This window comes from Trachypithecus francoisi, unplaced genomic scaffold, assembly GCF_009764315.1.
Source record: "Trachypithecus francoisi isolate TF-2019V2 unplaced genomic scaffold, Tfra_2.0 Lachesis_group2, whole genome shotgun sequence".
Taxonomy (NCBI): Eukaryota; Metazoa; Chordata; class Mammalia; order Primates; family Cercopithecidae; genus Trachypithecus; species Trachypithecus francoisi.
In genome coordinates this window covers 114,083,663-114,100,970 of record NW_022681465.1, presented here as the reverse complement: position 1 = coordinate 114,100,970, position 17,308 = coordinate 114,083,663, and the positions used below count along the sequence as shown (strand labels likewise).

The following is a 17,308-nucleotide window of genomic DNA, read 5'->3' as shown; positions in this document are numbered from 1 at the left end:
TGTTCTCTGGGAGGTTTCCCGAGAAGCCAACTCCATTGACACAAATGTAACTTTCTTTAAGGCTGGGAGGGTCAATTTCTATGTTTATTCAAGGAAGCAGCAAACTTCTTCTATGGGAGAATTTGCCACTTTCAGCCTCATGAGGGAAGTGTGAACGTGGTGCCCTTCCCCCCTCTCCACAGGATAAGGTGAGATGTGGTACTGGCAGCCTGGGAGAGCCAGCAACACAGAGGAACTGGAGCCCCAAAGAATCCAATTTTCCCCCAAAGAAATGATGCCCGGGATCACATTCACCTCTAACAAGGGGAAGCCATGGACCTGTGCTGGGGGCCCTGGGGTGAGGTTGGATGTGGGTTCTGGGCCTCCGTGGGGAAAGTCCCTGTTCTCTCCCCATCCGCAGCTGCCTCTTGAGTTCTGGCCTGCACCCAGCCACGTGAGATGGAGGAAGGGAAGCCCATGGGGCCTTGGAGTGGGAGAGCCCAGGAAGCTGGGCCTGGGGTGCCCCGGAGCCAGCCCCCTCTTTCTCCTGTGTCCTGGCTGAGCTCAGGGCTGAATCAGTGATCTGCCCATCACTCAGCAGATCTCAAAAAGTGAAGTCACCCTGGCAGGCAGGAGGAGGAGGAGTTGCCAAGATGGGATGGCTGGCACTTGGCCAACTGCTATGTCCAGAGCCAGCCTGCTGAGGGGTAGGTGGTGTGGGCAGCCAGCCCAAGAGAGGTACCCTAAACCACTGGACCCTCTACTGACTGCCACCCACCCCCGCCAGTCCTTACAGAGCTGGACTTGGCCACAGGGAGCTCCCTTGGGTGCATACAAGCCCCGTTTCTGTTACTAGCAGCTACCCAGGCTTCACACTCAGGCCTATGCCCAGGGAGGGGACACTGTAGGTAGAGAGGGGCTGAGGGGGACTTTGGGTAATAAACAAGCTCCTGTGACAGTCCCCCAGGAGAATGAACAGGGAAGGGGGTGGGCGTGAATATCATCCCCCGCCCCGCCCCCGCCACCTCTCAGGAACCACTCTGGCCACATCTTGGCTGCTGCACAGACTGGATGCCTGGCTCCGCTCTGTGTCCACCTCAAGGCCCATCTTAAATATTACTAGATGACTAGTAATATTTAATGGATTCATTCTCTGACAATTATATATTCCAACCAAGGTATTAGGCAAAATTCTAAGGCAGATGACATTTATCTTTGGGATTCCCTAAGAATCAATTTCTTGGCCAGGCATGGTGGCTCACACCTGTAATCCCAGCACTTTGTGAGGGCAAGGCGGGCAGATAACTCAAGGGCAGGAGTTTGAGACCAGTCTGGCTAATATGGTGAAACCCCATCTACTAAAAATACAAAAATTAGCCAGGTGTGGTGGCACGTGCCTGTAATCCGAGCTACACGGGAGGCTGAGGTGAGGCAGGAGAATGGCTCGAACCCGCGAGCAGAGGTTGCAGTGAGCAGAGATGGAGCCACTGCACTTCAGCCTGGGCAGTGAGACTCCATCTCAAAAAAATAAAATAAATAAAAATTAAAAAAAAAAAAAAAGGAAAAGAAAATAATCGATTTACTATTTTTATTCCTGTTGCCCCAAAATAATAGATTTGGAAAAAGATCTGATACTCATTCATTCTAAAAAGTTAATTAGTTATTCCCCTCCACCAAAATCTTATGTTTTATAAAAAGAAACATATTGGAAGTGTGGAACCTTCATAACTAAACTGATAATGCAAGTACAAATGGTTACAGCAGGGAGCAACTTACCTCAGTGTCATGCTGGTCCCCTGACTAATCTTACAAAGCAGTTTCTGACCCACAGAATAGTAATGAAAAATAAAAGTACATTAATTATTTGCTATTTCTAGATTCTAGGAGAAAGGTAATCTTACAGTTTATGGGTAGTTGGCTAATTTTATGTGGCTAAAATGAAGAGTAAGGGGCAGCATTAGCTAAGAATGTGCCTTAAGGGGTAATGGAGACAAATTTAAGCCTTTTGGCCTTTAGTATGATGCTAAAGAAAGAAAATTTTAAAAATATCCAAATATAGCGATATGGTCATGTTGGCATTTCCGATGTTTAAGTACAAATCACTGGTGTTAAATATTTAAGACACATCTGAAAAGATGACTGTCAGGATAATATATTGTGTGGGATGAGGCACGGCAATATGGGAGTAGAAGAAGGTTTCTAATGTAATTTTATATACAGTGAACTAATATTCTCAGCAACTAGGAATAGAGGGAGAACTTCCTCTGCTTGATAAAGAGCATCCATCCCAAACCTACAAGTAACATCATACTTACTGGTGAGAAACTACAGCTTTCTTGCTAAGATCAGGAACAAGACAAAGATGTCTCCCTTACCACTCCTTTTCAACATTATACTGAAGTACTAGCTAATGCAATAAGAAAGAGAAATAAAAGCTATACAGATTGGGAAGGAAGAAATAAAACTGTCTTTGCGGACAGATGTAGAAAATCTGAAAGAAAACTGACAAATCTGGATTATAAGAAAAAGCTTGATTAACAAAAGTCAATTGTTCTGTAACACACCAGCAATGAACAATTGGAGTTTTCAATTAAAAACATAATACTATTTATATTACCACCTCCCCCTCCAAAGAAGAGGAAGAAAGACTTAGGTATCTTAGGTATAAATCTTACAAAAGGTGTACGAGATCTTTATGAGGAAAATTATAAAACTCTGATGAAAGAATCAAAGAATTAAATAGATGAAACATATTGTTTGTTCGTGGATAGGAATATTCAATACTAAGATGTTAGGTATAGGAGAAGGAGGTAGAGGTTAAAATAAAAATAATAATTAAAAAGCAAAAAAACCCAGAGGAAAAGTATTTTAAAATGAAAAAAACGAAAAACATTTAGGTCATCCCTACTTGACTTATAATTCAACACTGTCACAATCAAAATCCCAGCTATTTTTTTGTGGCTACTGACAAGCTGATCCTAAAGCTCATATGGAGAGGCAAAAGATCTAGATGAACGAAACAAAATAGGACACCCCAAAATAGACTGAAGAGACAGAATCATTTGATCTTTGATAAAGGAACAAAGACAATTCAATGGAGAAAGGATAGTCTTTTAAACAGATGGTGCTGGAACAACAGGAAGTCCACATGCCAAAAAAAAATCTAGACACAAACCTTATACCCTTCACAAAAATTACCTCAAAATGGATCACAGACTTAAATATAAAACACAAAACTATAAAACTTCTAGAAGATAACACAGGAGCAAATCTAGCTGATTTGGGGACTGGCAATAACTTTTTAGATGCAACACTGAAGGTATGAACCACGATAGAAAGTGCTGGTAAACTGGATTTTGTTAAAAGTAAAACACTTCTGTTCTGCAACAGACACTGTCAAAAGAATGAGAAAACAAGCCACAGATCATAAGAAAATATTTGCAAAACAAAGGGACACATCTGATAAAGGAGTGTAAGTCAAAACAATGAAGAACTCCTAAAATTCAACAATAAGAAAATAAAAATCCAATTTAAAAAATGAGCAAAAAGGCTGGGCATGGTGGCTCATGCCTGTAATCCCAGCACTTCTGGAGGCCAAGGAGGGCAGATCACTTGAGGTCAGGAGTTCAAGACCAGCCTGGCCAACATGGTGAAACCCTGTCTCTACTAAAAACAAAAATTAGCTGGGCGTGGTGATGCACATCTGTAGTCCTAGCTACACAGGAGGCTGAGACAGGAGAATTGCTTGAACACGGGAGATGGAAGTTGCAGTAAGCTGAGATCGTGCCACTGCACTCCAGCCTCGGCAACAGAATGAGACTCCAAAAAAAAAAGAGCAAAAGATCTGAACAGACACCTCACTAGAGATATATACAGGGGCAAGTAAGCATCTGAACAGATGCACTCTTTCTCTCTCTGTATATGTATCTATATGTCTATATATCTGCATTAGAGATTTGCAAATTAAAACAACAGTAAAAGCCAGGCACAGCAGTCCATGCCAGTAGTCCCAGGAGGTTAAAAGCAGAACTGCTTGAGCCCAGGAGTTTGAGGCTAACCTGGGCAACCTATCAAGACTCCATCTCTTAAACATACACACACCCACACACACCAAAATATACCACTATACACCTGTCAGAATGGCTACAATTCAAAAATGTGACAACAGTAAAATGCTAGAGAGGATGTGGAAAAACCTGAACTCTCATTCATTGCTGGTGGGAGTTCAAAATGGAACAGCCACTATGAAAGACAGTTTTGCAGTTTCTCACAAAACTAAATACACTCTTACCATACTCTCCAGCATTCATGCTCCTTGTTATTTACCCAAATTGGCTGAAATTTACGTGCACAAAAAGTCCTCCATGGATGTTTATAGCAGCTTTATTAATTGCTGCCAAAGCTTAGAAGCAACCAAGATGTCCTTCAATAGGCTCATGGATAAACAAAATGTGGGACATCCACACAGTGGAACATTATTTGGTGCTAAAATGAGCTATCAAGCCATGACATGGAGCAACCTTAAATGCACATTACTACGTTAAAGAGGCCAACTGAATAGGTTACATGCTGTATCATTCCAACTATACATTGGTAAAGGCAAAATATGAAGACTATAAAAAGATCAGTGTTTGCCAGGGGCTTGGGGAGAGAGGGATGAGTAGTGGAACAAAGGGATTTTTTGAGCAGTGAAATTATTCCATACGATACTATAATAGCAGATCCATGTCACTATACACTGTCAAAACCAACAGAACACAGAACACCAAGAAAGAACCCTAATGTAAGCAACAGACTTTGGGGAATGGTGATGTCCAATGTTTCACTGATTTTAACAAATATGCCACTCTGGGGGATGTCGACAGTAGAAAGGCTATCAAATGTGGGGACAGGAGTATATGAGATGCTACAGTAGGGGAGGCTACGTGTGAGGGTTGAGGGTACAGGAACTCTGTACTCTCCAATCAGTTTTGCCTAAAAACGTATCATTATATAAACTGAACTAATGTTAACGTCCAGTTATAAGCTTTTTATCATTCTTTACAGATTTTACCCACTCTAAAACATGTAAAAAATAAAGTTTTGTTCAAAATTTTCGAGTCCAAACTTACTAGCTGTACTGTGTGATGGGTTCTATATTCATCTTCAATCCGAGTGCGCTGTTGGATTTTTTCATTGTGTTTTGCAATACATATTTCCTGTAAATACATAAAATATGTTTTAATACAAGTGAAACTTGAAAGACTCTGAACACCACACCAAGGTTAAGTTTTGATCTTAATATATACCACCTACAGAACAAAGTATCACACTGACCACCTCTTGTTTCTTAGCTGGACTACTGAAGCTGTAAAAGCCAAGTAATCAGGATCTTACAAAAAGACTCCTCTATTAAACTGTTACCTTCTATAGACCACCTGGTTTCTCTTTTTTGAAGAAGGAGAGGTGGGGCAACGTGGACTGAAGGGGGTTGTCCCAAAAGGTCTCTTTTAGAAGATTCCATGTCTCATTATACTTTTTCTGAGAGACGGGGTCTCACTATGTTGCCCAGACTGGTCTTGAACTCCGAGCCTCAAGTAATCCCCTTGCCTCAGCCTCCTGAATTACTGGGATTACAGGTATGAGTCATGGCACCTGGCTTCATTATACTCTTTAAACATGTCTGGGCAAAAAAGAATAGCAAAGTATTTACTTATATAAAATATGTATTGTTAAGCTCTCTCTGACAATTTAAAGACCATGAATTTTTTGTCCAGACTGGCTTAAACAGTATGGGATCTGAATCTTTTGGTCACAGACATAAGAGCTGTAAGAGACTTGGAAGACTAGAAAGTCAAAATTATCAAAATTATTTGGAAACTATTTTTAAAAAGCATATATTTTCCAATCACAATATAAAACAAGATTTTTACAATAACTATGAGATATGCACTACTTTATAAAATAATGCACTATATTCTGGCAACTTTTTACCAGCACCAAGCTAAATCTTCATTACCCTGTGTCCTTTCCTAAGTAAACGATTTGGAGAAGTTTTCCAGATAAAAGGGTTAGTCTCCAACATTCCAAAGCAATACTAAAATGATCTGTCTTTTTTTTTTTTTGAGATGGAGTCTCACTCTGTTGCCCAGGCTGGAGTGCGGTGGCATAATCTCTGGCTTACTGCAACCTCCGCCTCCCAGGTTCAAGAGATTCTCCCACTTCAGGCTCCCATGCCTGGCTAATTTTTGTATTTTTAGTAGAAATGGGGTTTCACCATGTTGGCCAGGTTGTTCTTGAACTCCTGACCTCAAGTGATTCGCCTACCTTGCCCTCCCAAAGTGCTGGGATTACAGGCGTGAGCCACCATGCTCAGCCTAAAATGATCACTCTTTGAATCCGAGAAAGTCAAAAAATAACCTTTGAAGTCAGTAAACTGTATTTTAAAGCAAAATGTCATTTTTTACATCACGTTCTTTACTCAGTCTGGTTCACTCTGTTGCCTAGCGAGAATCTATCCAGCAAACAAAGGGCGCATTAGATAGCATCATGACAAGGTGATACAGTAACTCAGGTCTCTGAGTGTCACAGACCTAGGACAGAATCTTACCCCTGCTCCATATTAGCTGCTTTTCCTTAGGTGATTTATGTCACTACTAGTAGCGTTGGTTCCCTTGCTTATAAATGAGGATACAGGTTCACAACCCCTTATCTAGAACAGAGGTCAGACATGTTTTGAAATTCAAAGTTTTTTGATAATTTACAGAATGGTGGTAAGTTGTACATACCATATATATCCAAGATCTGAAACCATATCCCATAATAAGTAATAATAGTGAAATGAATTGTCAAAGTGAAAATAAGACAATAAATAACTTCATGATAGCACAGGTCTGGTTTTGCCACCAAGTGAAGTATGAAAATGATTCTAATTTTCTGAGCGCTCTAGATTTCATTTGACTACTGGGAGGATTAAAGAAGATAAAAAACAAAGAAAATCGTTATTTTTGCTACTCTTCTTGAAATGTTTAATCACAAAGCATTGACTTTACCAGCACAGCTGGAGACCACCTATCTCCACTCTTTCAAGGGGTGAGGCAGGACATGAACTGTGTATGCAATCTTAGGATGAGTGCCAGAGAAACCAAGAAGCCAGTGCCCTTGGGCATGTCAACATGTAAACGAGGCAATATAGGATTATGTTACATGGGGAGGCATTTGTTTTTCCTTGTATATTTGATCTTCTCAGTAGCTTTTCTTTTAGGACTTAGTGTTTCTCATTCCCTATCTTTTCACCACCCTTCCTTATTTCACTCCTCCTTCCCTCTGCAGTTCTGCCACCTCAGTTGCTGGGCTTGGGGTACAAGCATACAAGTGTAAATGGAGAGATTCTCCAGTACTGGGTTTCCCTACTTCAGATTTAGATTAACATAGAAATGAAGACTGAAGAATACTGATTAAATTGATATGAGCTAACACTTACCAACAAGGGAAGAGCTGGTATTAAGCTGGTATTAAGTTCAGCCTGAGGCTCTTAATGCTGCTAGAAGAGTACAACAGCTTTGTGGGACATGGTCACCAAGGTTGCTCCTCTTCACCCCTCACCTGTACAGTTTCCTTTGCTATTCCATCAGTCACTGCTCTAGACCTCTGCTGCACTCCTTTCTCAGACCACTGAGATCTACTTCTTGCCCCCAACTTTTCTCAAAACTCTCAACATAAGGCCCCAACAGTCTACCAATATTAGATGTCATGGAGTCATTTCTTTCTCCCTTTACCTTTCTGGAACACCTAAGCCTGCTGACCACCCGGTTGTGTGGAATCATCATCTTCACTTCTGTGACTTCAAGCTCTCCTGCTTCTTCCAACTGCGATTATTTTCTCTTTGATCCCTTTCTTCTGCACACACTCTCAAATGTTCCCCAGCGTTCTTTCCTTAGAGCCTTTCACCTTGCACTACATCATAGCAGCTCAGTCTTTCATGACCTGTGCCCTTTACAATGTTTTCTCACCCCTAGCCAAGAACGTTTTGCTTCCTGAATTACAAATATTAAATATAATGAAGGTTTTTCTTCCTCAAACTATGTATCTACCCTGCTCCACCACCTTCCCTTGCTCTCTCCTATCAGCCTCCCACCTCCACCCCATCATTCCTAAGAATATCCTTCTCAGGCTGGGCACAGTGGCTCACACCTGCAATCCCAGCACTTTGGGAGGCTGAGGATTGCTTGAGCTCAGGAGTTTGAGACCAGCCTGGGCAACATAGTGAGCTCCTGTCTCTATAAAAACTAAGTAAAATATTTTTAAAAATCACCTGCTCACTGTGTTCTTCTGAGACCATCTCATACACTCTTATAAGACCCAGGTGCCCAATTGTCTCAACTGTTTTACAGCCATCTCTACCTGGATGCCCAAGACCTCTTATATGCAAGTCTAAAACTCAGCTCATCACCTCCCACCCATATGTGCTCCTCCTCTGGGTTTTCCATCTTGGTTGGTGACACCACCATCTATCTCAATGCCCAATCCAGAAACCAGATAGCTGATAGAGAATGGCTCTTCCTCCCTCCTTCACCACATCACTAAATCCTACTAACTTTTTCTGCAAAGTGTCAGATCTAGACAGTTCAAGATCTGTCCATTTCTTAGCCTGCACAGGTACTCACTTACTTCATAGTCTTAACCTCTCAACGTTATTGAGGTGGAGGATAATGACACCTTCCAATCAGAACCTTTCCATGTCTTCTCCCTCTAACCTATTTTTCATGTTGCCTTATCTTGCTAAAATGTGAATCTGTTCATATTACCCCTATGCTTAACTTATACTACAGACAAAGCTCAGGCTTGTTAATGTGGTATGTAAAATTTCCTGTAACCTGGTCCCTGCCCTGCAGCATGTCTTACAATGTAGAATGCTCTGACAAACCATCCTGTTTTCCACTTCAGTGTTTTTGCTAAGCACTATTCTGTCCTGCTTGTAATTACCCCAACACCATCAATCTGGCCAATTTTTATTCAGATGTTAAAAGCCAATACAAGTGTCATCTCTTCAGAGAAGCCTTTCCTCACTCCCTGCTCTGGCTCTGTTTTTGGCCAGCAGAACACTCATCTGTTCACCTGGTTTGCCTTCTCTACAAGACTGGGAGGAGGAGGGACTATGCTATGCTCATCTTTGTATCCTAAGTCTAACAATGTGCCTAGCATACTGGTGAATTAAAATGAAATCAGACTTTCAATTAAGTCTGAATTGCATAGCATTTTCAAAAACTTGCAGGTTTGCAAATTCCGAATCTCAAAAGTACTGCATTATACACCTAAAAGTAATATATAAAATACTACTAATATTCCTAAAAAGTGTGCTCTTCTAAAATCTTATTTACTTTTCATTCTCCCCTAAAACTGTTCTATAGGACCTGCTGAAATCACTGCAATTTGCAATTTTTTTTATTTTAGATGGAGTTTCTTTTTTTTTTTTTTTTTTTTTTGAGACGGAGTCTCAGTCTGTCACCCGGGCTGGAGTGCTGTGGCCGGATCTCAGCTCACTGCAAGCTCCGCCTCCCGGGTAGCTGGGACTACAGGCGCTGCTACCTCGCCCGGCTAGTTTTTTGTAGTTTTTAGTAGAGACGGGGTTTCACCGTGTTAGCCAGGATGGTCTCGATCTCCTGACCTCGTGATCCGCCCGCCTCGGCCTCCCAAAGTGCTGGGATTACAGGCTTGAGCCACCGCGCCCGGCCTTAGATGGAGTTTCACTCTTGTTGCCCAGACTGGAGTGCAATGGTGCCATCTCAGCTCACTGCAACCTCTGTCTCCTGGGTTCAAGTGATTCTCCTGCCTCAGCCTCCCAAGTAGCTGGGATTACAGGCGCATGCCACCATGCCTCGCTAATTTTTTGTATTTTTAGTAGAGATGGGGTTTCACCATGTTGGCTGGTCTCGAACTCCTGACCTCAGGTGATCCACCCGTCCCAGCCTCCCAAAGTGCTGAGATTACAGGCATGAGCCACCATGCTCAGCCTGCAATGTTTACCTGGTTGGTGCAGACTGGAACATGAAATGAAGCTCACAACTAGGGCTGATACAGCAGTGGGTTTCAATTACCATTATCACGGGGAAATTATGTGCAAAGGCACATAATTATGTGAAAGTCATGGCTCTGGATGGCAAGGTAACTGTTCTGTTGATGGACAATGTGATAGAAGGTCCTGGGTTCCTGACTTACTATGGAGACATGTCTGCCTGAGTTTCTTTAATGTGCAAGAGCTATCTATTTCAAAAAGCAAAGGTATTGATTTTCTGTGGAATAAGGAAGTGGTAGCCGTGGAATAAGGAAGTGGTAGTCTTGGAATGCAGTGAAGAGCAGGAAGGTGGGTTCTCAGAGAACATGGCATATTTTATAATATTTGAGCTTAAAGCAAATCAGTACCACACAGTCATCAGTTTGGTCTAGGTTGGAGAGCTAGTTCCAGAGTTCAACTCTGCACTTACAGTGACTAGAAACAGCTCCATGATAGTTAACATCTGGACTAGAGTGCAAAACATTTTTTAAGACACAGGAAGAATCACATTTACACAAAATGAGCTATTCCAAATACCAAGAATCAAACATTTTGAAATGTAATCAAAGTTAAATAAAGAAATAACAATCTATAAAACTCCTTTAAGATTAAGGTCAGAATTACAGCTTGTAAAAAACATCCCTGGGCCTCCTTAAACAAAAAGGGAGCCAGGAATCGCATTATTAGGGATCCTGTAGTCGTGCCCTTTAGCAGAGTCAGTGTTAGTGTTTCTTGAGGTAAAGAGAACACTATTGGCTGTTCCAATGTGTTTAAGAGGGCAATTCTCAGAGCACTATAAATGCATTGAGCCCTGATAAGAGATTGCGCTTAGTTTTAAAACATATGCACGTTTTAAGGACAAAACAGATGAGAATAGTAGATATGGATAAAAGAATAAATAATGAACAAAAGCAATATTTAAATACCTTTTTATTTCTGAGGTAGGATTTCTTGGCGGAAACCCGTCCACGTCTTGCTTCCAGCTGGCGTGCTTTCTGCTGAAGTTTCTGCAGCTCTTCTCTCTGTAAGTATGCAGATGCTGCCATCTCTTCCTTCTCCAGCATTGCCTCCATGCTTTCGTAAGTGTCATAGTACACCACTTCATCTCTTTTTTCTGTTATAGAACAGCAAAAAAGAGTAGTGGTAAAGAATATGGGCTAGGGTTTGGACAGAACAGGGTTCTAATCTCATTACTGGCTCTGTAACCTCAGGCAAAGCCACTACCTCTTAAGCTTCTTTGTAAATGGTGATTATTTAATACACCTCATAGAGTGAATGTATGCAAAGTGTTCAGCAGTATCTGGTAAACAGTAAGTGCTCAATAAATGCTCGAAATCACCCCTCCAACACTATCCCTATAGAAAACAATTCTTTAAATGTCTTAACAGAAGAAACACACCTGGTGTCCATATGTATTTTCTCACATATTCAATCTTTTGTGAACTTAAGTGGTTAAATGCACGCCATACCTGATATAAGTCTTTTGATGCTTTCTAGTTGCGCTGTCAATAGTAACTCTTCACACTTCAAGATTTCAAACTGTACTTCATACAACTGAAGTTGCAGGTCATAATAGTCAGCTTCTAACTGATCCAATCGGGCTATGGCTTCTGTACCACCCCGCAAACTCTGCATCTGCATTGAAAATACAAATTAAAATATTTCTAGCTGGTGGGGACAAGAAAAAAAAATCAAGTTAGTATTAAAAATTAATACTAATCAGATAGCATAAACCTACTAAGTAACTGCTCTCAGAAAGAAACTTGTAGGCAGGCCAGGCGCGGTGGCTCAAGCCTGTAATCCCAGCACTTTGGGAGGCCGAGACGGGTGGATCACGAGGTCAGGAGATCGAGATCATCCTGGCTAACACGGTGAAGCCCCGTCTCTACTAAAAAATACAAAAAACTAGCCAGGTGAGGTGGCAGGCGCCTGTAGTCCCAGCTACTCGGGAGGCTGAGGCAGGAGAATGGCGTAAACCCGGGAGGCGGAGCTTGCAGTGAGCTGAGATCTGGCCACTGCACTCCAGCCTGGGGCGACAGAGCGAGACTCCGTCTCAAAAAAAAAAAAAGAAAGAAACTTGTAGGCATGGACTCTAGACTTTAAAAAAAAAAAAAAAAAAAAAAAAAAAAAAAATATATATATATATATATATATATATAAAACATTAATAATCAAGTCATTATATGGTGGAAGTAGGCAAATAAGGTAAAAATAAGGTTTTAATATTTATGTTATACTTATGGATATTTATGGTGATAATACATGTATCATCTGGATATAAATGCTTTCCCTCTCAAAAGTGGATGCTAAGTTATGTAGTTGCTCTTTTCATAGAGATATATGAAAATGATGGGGCCATTCTCAGATATTTACAAGAATGGTAAAAGCTGGTTAATGCCACATTTCTGGGGTTTTGCTTTGTTTCATGGTCACAGACTGGCTGGGTTCTGGGATCTGTTGACTGTAGAGTGAGGTGAGAATACGTGAGTGGAACAGCAGAAGACAATTGCTTTAGACAGAAATGCTTGCAATCCGTAAGGTATCACTTTAGATAAATGTAATCAGCATCCTAAGCTGAACTTAAAGTGAGATCCAGAAATTTCTGGGCATGGCTCATAAAGTGGTGGATGGTCTTCTGTGAGGTTTGCTTGGTTGGTCGGTTCTTGGTCCTGGAGAGGGAAAATTTTTGACACGAATCTGAATGAAACCACCAAGGGGAAAGTGTACTTTAGGTAACAGGTTCCTAACCCTACTATTTCTATGGCTTTCTATTTGGCTCTATGGAGAAAGGCAGATAAAAGAAGCCAAAGGAATGGCTTTTCAGGAGTCAGTGAGGTGTGAAGGACAAGCCTAGTTCTCTAGAGACAGTAAGCATTCTCCCAAGAACACAGCACCACTGCTTTGGTAGTTTAAAGGTTCATGCTTAGAAGCTCCAGGAAAGCCCCGACATGGGCATCAGTGTGCCCTCAGAGCCAACAGAGCAATGGTGAGGAGCCCTGGATTCAAGTGGTTTCCCAAGGAGTGACCTTCAAAGGAGGACACAGGAGGAACAAAAGGAAAAATTATTAAGATTATTGTTTACGAGGTCATGTGAGACATCACTGGGGTCCCAGAATACCAAAGAAATACTTGACTGTCAGGGACAACCCACAGGGAAAAAGACAGTGAATTCTTGTTTTCCTAAATGATCCCTTTTGTCTGGTGAGGTTGGTAAAATCTGTCAGCATATAAAAAGAATATGTTTTAAAGAAAATTCCAGCTTTTGCTTTACAGTCTAGGTATCTACACAGTCTTACCCAATAACTAGAATTTTTTTTCTTAAAATATAATTTCAAATCCCTTTCACAAGAATTTTGAACTGAAAAGCAATGGTTAGGCTCCAGTCTAAATGTGCAGTGGTAAAAACTGAAAAATAACCAGGTGAATTAAATACAGTGGTACTTTGTTTTATGAGTATTTTATAAACGGATACTTAATAGATTATCTAAGTGTAAGACTGTGAATGATCCTGCTGCGTTAGGGAATATTTTATGGGTGACAATGAATATAACACCACCAAAGTGGGTTTAATTATAGCGGCTAGAGAGAGGAATGTGAACAATATGAACTCTTGTTTTTGTCCTAAGTCATCAAATAACCAAGGAATAGTGTCTGCCCTGAGACTCGTGGACTTGCCACTTTAGATGATAAACATCCCTTTTCATACTGTGTTGGGGCTCTTGCCCAGCTCTGGAAACACAGCTGTAGGATATACATTGTTCCAATATCTGCGCCCACACTCTCTATAACCACAGCATACGAACAGGTAAGATATCTAATGTTAGAAGGTTTTATTCTCAAGTGGGGAATCGTTAGGTTAAAACCTTAGTGTAAACCAGTCTAAAAACCTTAATCTAAGATTACTTTCCAGTGATACTGTTCAGATTCCGGCTGTTAGTTCATTTTCATTACTCTGGTTTTACCCAAATAAGTGACCATTTTCTGCTACGCGCATGATGTTCTGCTAAGTTCTTCCCCTAGCACTCTGTAAATTTCTCTCTCCTGTCCAATCTCTTTGCTAAGGAAAAAGGTTGAAAGTCCCCCAGTGACATGCTTTTACACTATCAGCTGTGTCAACCACAAAGAGAACAGTACTTTGACTGCAGCCCAGGGCCAGTGTACTTTAAAAGCACTTGAGAAGCACAATGCTACTAGGACACACTCAATATCAAAAATCAAACTGAGAAAGGAAGTGGGTATTCTCTTACAAGAAGTGACCTCACCCTCAATTTTTTGGTTCCGTGAGTTCTTTCTAGACCAAGAGTCCAGAGGTGGATTTGCCAAGGGCTGTGGTCTAAAGACAATCAAAACCTCATCAGAGGCAGACAAGCAGTGAAGGAGTCTGTTAAATTCCAACCTCTGAAAGGACAAACAATAGGTCAGTGGTGGACTTTGGGAAAAGCTAAAGGGTTGTAGAACCAGAACATACAGGGCTTTTATGAGATCAGCAAAGGAGAAAGGGTGCTATGACTCAGAGGAATCTGTGAGGGCAAAATAATACTCTGAGGTCTATCTAATCTTCAACGTGGAGGCAAAATCCTTAGTATAAGAAATGAAGAGGTATGGAATAGGCGCCCTGCTCCAAATTTCCTGTTTTAACATCTGAAATTTCCAGACTGAGTTTTCCTGTCCTCAGCTGACAGCCACAGAACTAAGGGGAACAGAAACCAGAGTGAAAAGAGAACTAATTCCAGATAATGGAGCAGTGCAGGGAAGGTGGGTGCCACAATGCGGTGTCTTTTTTATACCCGAGAGGAGTGCTTCCCTGGGCAAGAAGAAAGAAGCCCTGAAAGTAGTTTAAATACTCAAAGGAAAAATTGGCTACCTTAAAATAGCTCAACTTTTACTCTCCTAAACATACTTCAAGTATCAGGATATCAGTACCCCAAACCAAATTGTAACCTCCCAATGTGATCCAGGTAATGACTAGCAAAGTTTGAGCTAGACTCAATTCTCCTGATTCCTACGAGAGTGCACCTTCCACTAGAAAAAATTAGGGATTATCAGCCAAAAAATAAGGAAAAATATCAAAGTGTTATTGTTACTGTTTTACAGTAAATCTAGTAAGGGGATGAAGTACCAATTCATGTCCATACATCCAGGTAAGTACAACATACCCTGCTGACTCCACAATCATTCTCACCATGTGTAATAATGATAAAGTAGTTTTCATGTATACCTATTTTGACTGGTGGCACTTTTTGCAAACTATGCAAATGAATTATGCCCTTGTTGTGCCTTTCACCCTACCGTGCTAGAAAATTCCAAAGACATTCGAGGACTATTAAAAAAGCTACCTGTGGACTGAATCATTCATTTGAAAAATACTAAGCATCCACCACTGTTTGAGTTACAGAAAATATGCAGTCAAGAAATGAAATGAGGGTTTGAAAATAAGTCACAGCCAGGCATAGTGGCATGTGCCTGTAATCCTAGTGACTTAGGAGGCTGAGACAGTAGGGGCTCTGAGCCCCAGGAGTTTGAGCTTGCGGTGAGCTATGATTGTGCCACTGCACTCCAGCTTTGGGGACAGGGCAAGGCTCTATCTTCTTTTTAAAGGGTCATAAAATCCTTGGACAGCATAAGGGGAATGACATTAAGGGCAAGTTTTCAATTAAACCTAGCCGTATTATGTAGAAAGAACGAACATAAGACAAGCCCAAGTATAAATACAGGTTTCACCAGTAACAAATGCACAAATAAGGGTAACACAAGTTGACAGAATTATTTGAATTCCACATGTCAGAAATCCTGGAAAACTGAAAATTCCCATAATTTAATGCCAAACCAAATCTCACAATCCATTTGTGGAAAAACATGATGTGAATTTTTCATAAACTATTTTTAATCCTTATTCCATTTAATGTGACCATGTGTTTCATTAGTGGATTAATAACACTTGTCTGAAGTTATATGCTCTATCTTACCTTTCTAAAATCTAAAAAAAACCCTAGGATTCTGAAATATATCTGTCTTCAGGGAATTCAGATAATGGTTTTGGGCTTATAGCATAAAAGGTTATGTTTGAGAATTTAACAAGATAATATACATAAAGCACTAAGGACAGGGACTAAAACATTTTAAACTTTTCTCTAACTGCTGCCAAAACAGAATTTATATGGTGAAAACAGAATTTAATATAAACTAAGGCCTTTACAGTGGAACCTACCTTTTTGTATTTAGACTCTTTGAAACACATAGTGTGCACCTATGGAATAATCTACTTATTGACAAATAAAATGAAAACTAAAAACCGATCTCCTTGCCTAGACAAAGACCTCAAAAACCCCACCTCAGCTCAGACTCAGGCTGTGTCTACCACATCACAGCTTCTTACTATTAGAACTTTCTGGCAAGGCCCATACAAAATGCCACATCACCTAGTCAACTGCACGCTTTGTGAACCCTGAAATGTTGGTTGAGGCAAGTGAACATCTTAAGCATGGAAATTATGTATCTTTTTCTTCTCTGTATTACTGAACCCTGAAATGTTGGTTGAGGCAAGTAAACATCTTAGGCATGGAAATTATGTATCTTTTTCTTCTCTGTATTACTGAACCCTGAAATGTTGGTTGAGGCAAGTAAACATCTTAGGCATGGAAATTATGTATCTTTTTCTTCTCTGTATTCCCTTCTGTGATACTGGCACAAAACATAACATAGAATTAAAGTAATAATCACTAATATTTATCCAGGTCTTACTCTATGTCAAGTGCTACAGCAAATGCTTTATATGCATTAACTCATGAAATCGTAACACCCCTAGAAGGTATACAATATTCACATTTCATAGGTTAAGGAACTCACTGAAGCTTTCATAAGGAGTTAAGTTTGCAGAACTGAGATCTACAGAGGTGCTCTGTTCAGTAAGGTAGCCACAAGCCACATGTGGTTAAATTTAATTTAAAATGCTGTTCCTCCGTTGCATAAGCCTCATTTCAAAAGCTCATTAGCCACATATTGCTGAAAACTACCCTACTGGAGAGAGTAAACATAGAACATTTCCACGATTACAGGGCGTTCTGCTGGACAGTACTGTCCAAATCCTAAGCTCAAATCCACCATGGTATATAATCAATGCTCAATAAATACCTGATGAATTAAAACTGAAAGAGGGGAATATAACCTTAATCATAATTTAGCTATATGCTTGTAGGAGAAAGACAAAAATAAGTAGCTAATCTTTAAGACTATTATGTATTCAGCTCAATATTCTAGCAGATCATGTATGTTCACAGAAATTATCAAGGAATTATA

At 40.5% G+C, this 17,308-nt stretch overlaps 1 protein-coding gene across 1 annotated transcript; it reads right to left on the bottom strand.

Moving 5' to 3' along the window:
• Positions 1–4,346: 4,346 nt before the first annotated feature.
• On the bottom strand, positions 4,347–11,848 carry LOC117065396 (junction-mediating and -regulatory protein-like). Its single transcript, XM_033180179.1, has 3 exons — positions 11,482–11,848; positions 10,939–11,126; positions 4,347–5,177 (listed from the first exon to the last, which is right to left on the bottom strand). The coding sequence occupies exons 1-3, from the start codon at positions 11,651–11,653 to the stop codon at positions 5,013–5,015; spliced, it is 525 nt and encodes a 174-aa protein (XP_033036070.1). The 5' UTR covers positions 11,654–11,848; the 3' UTR covers positions 4,347–5,012.
• Between the last annotated feature and the right edge of the window lie 5,460 nt (positions 11,849–17,308).

What these genes read in the sequence shown, in the direction of transcription:
- LOC117065396 (XM_033180179.1), bottom strand. Translation starts at nt 11,653, where the DNA reads ATGCAGATGCAGAGTTTGCGGGGTGGTACAGAAGCCATAGCCCGATTG. An exon ending in CATCAAAAGACTTATATCAG is followed by an intron (nt 11,127 to 11,481) that starts GTATGGCGTGCA and finishes GTTCTATAACAG; the next exon opens with AAAAAAGAGATGAAGTGGTG. An exon ending in CCTACCTCAGAAATAAAAAG is followed by an intron (nt 5,178 to 10,938) that starts GTATTTAAATAT and finishes ATGTATTTACAG; the next exon opens with GAAATATGTATTGCAAAACA.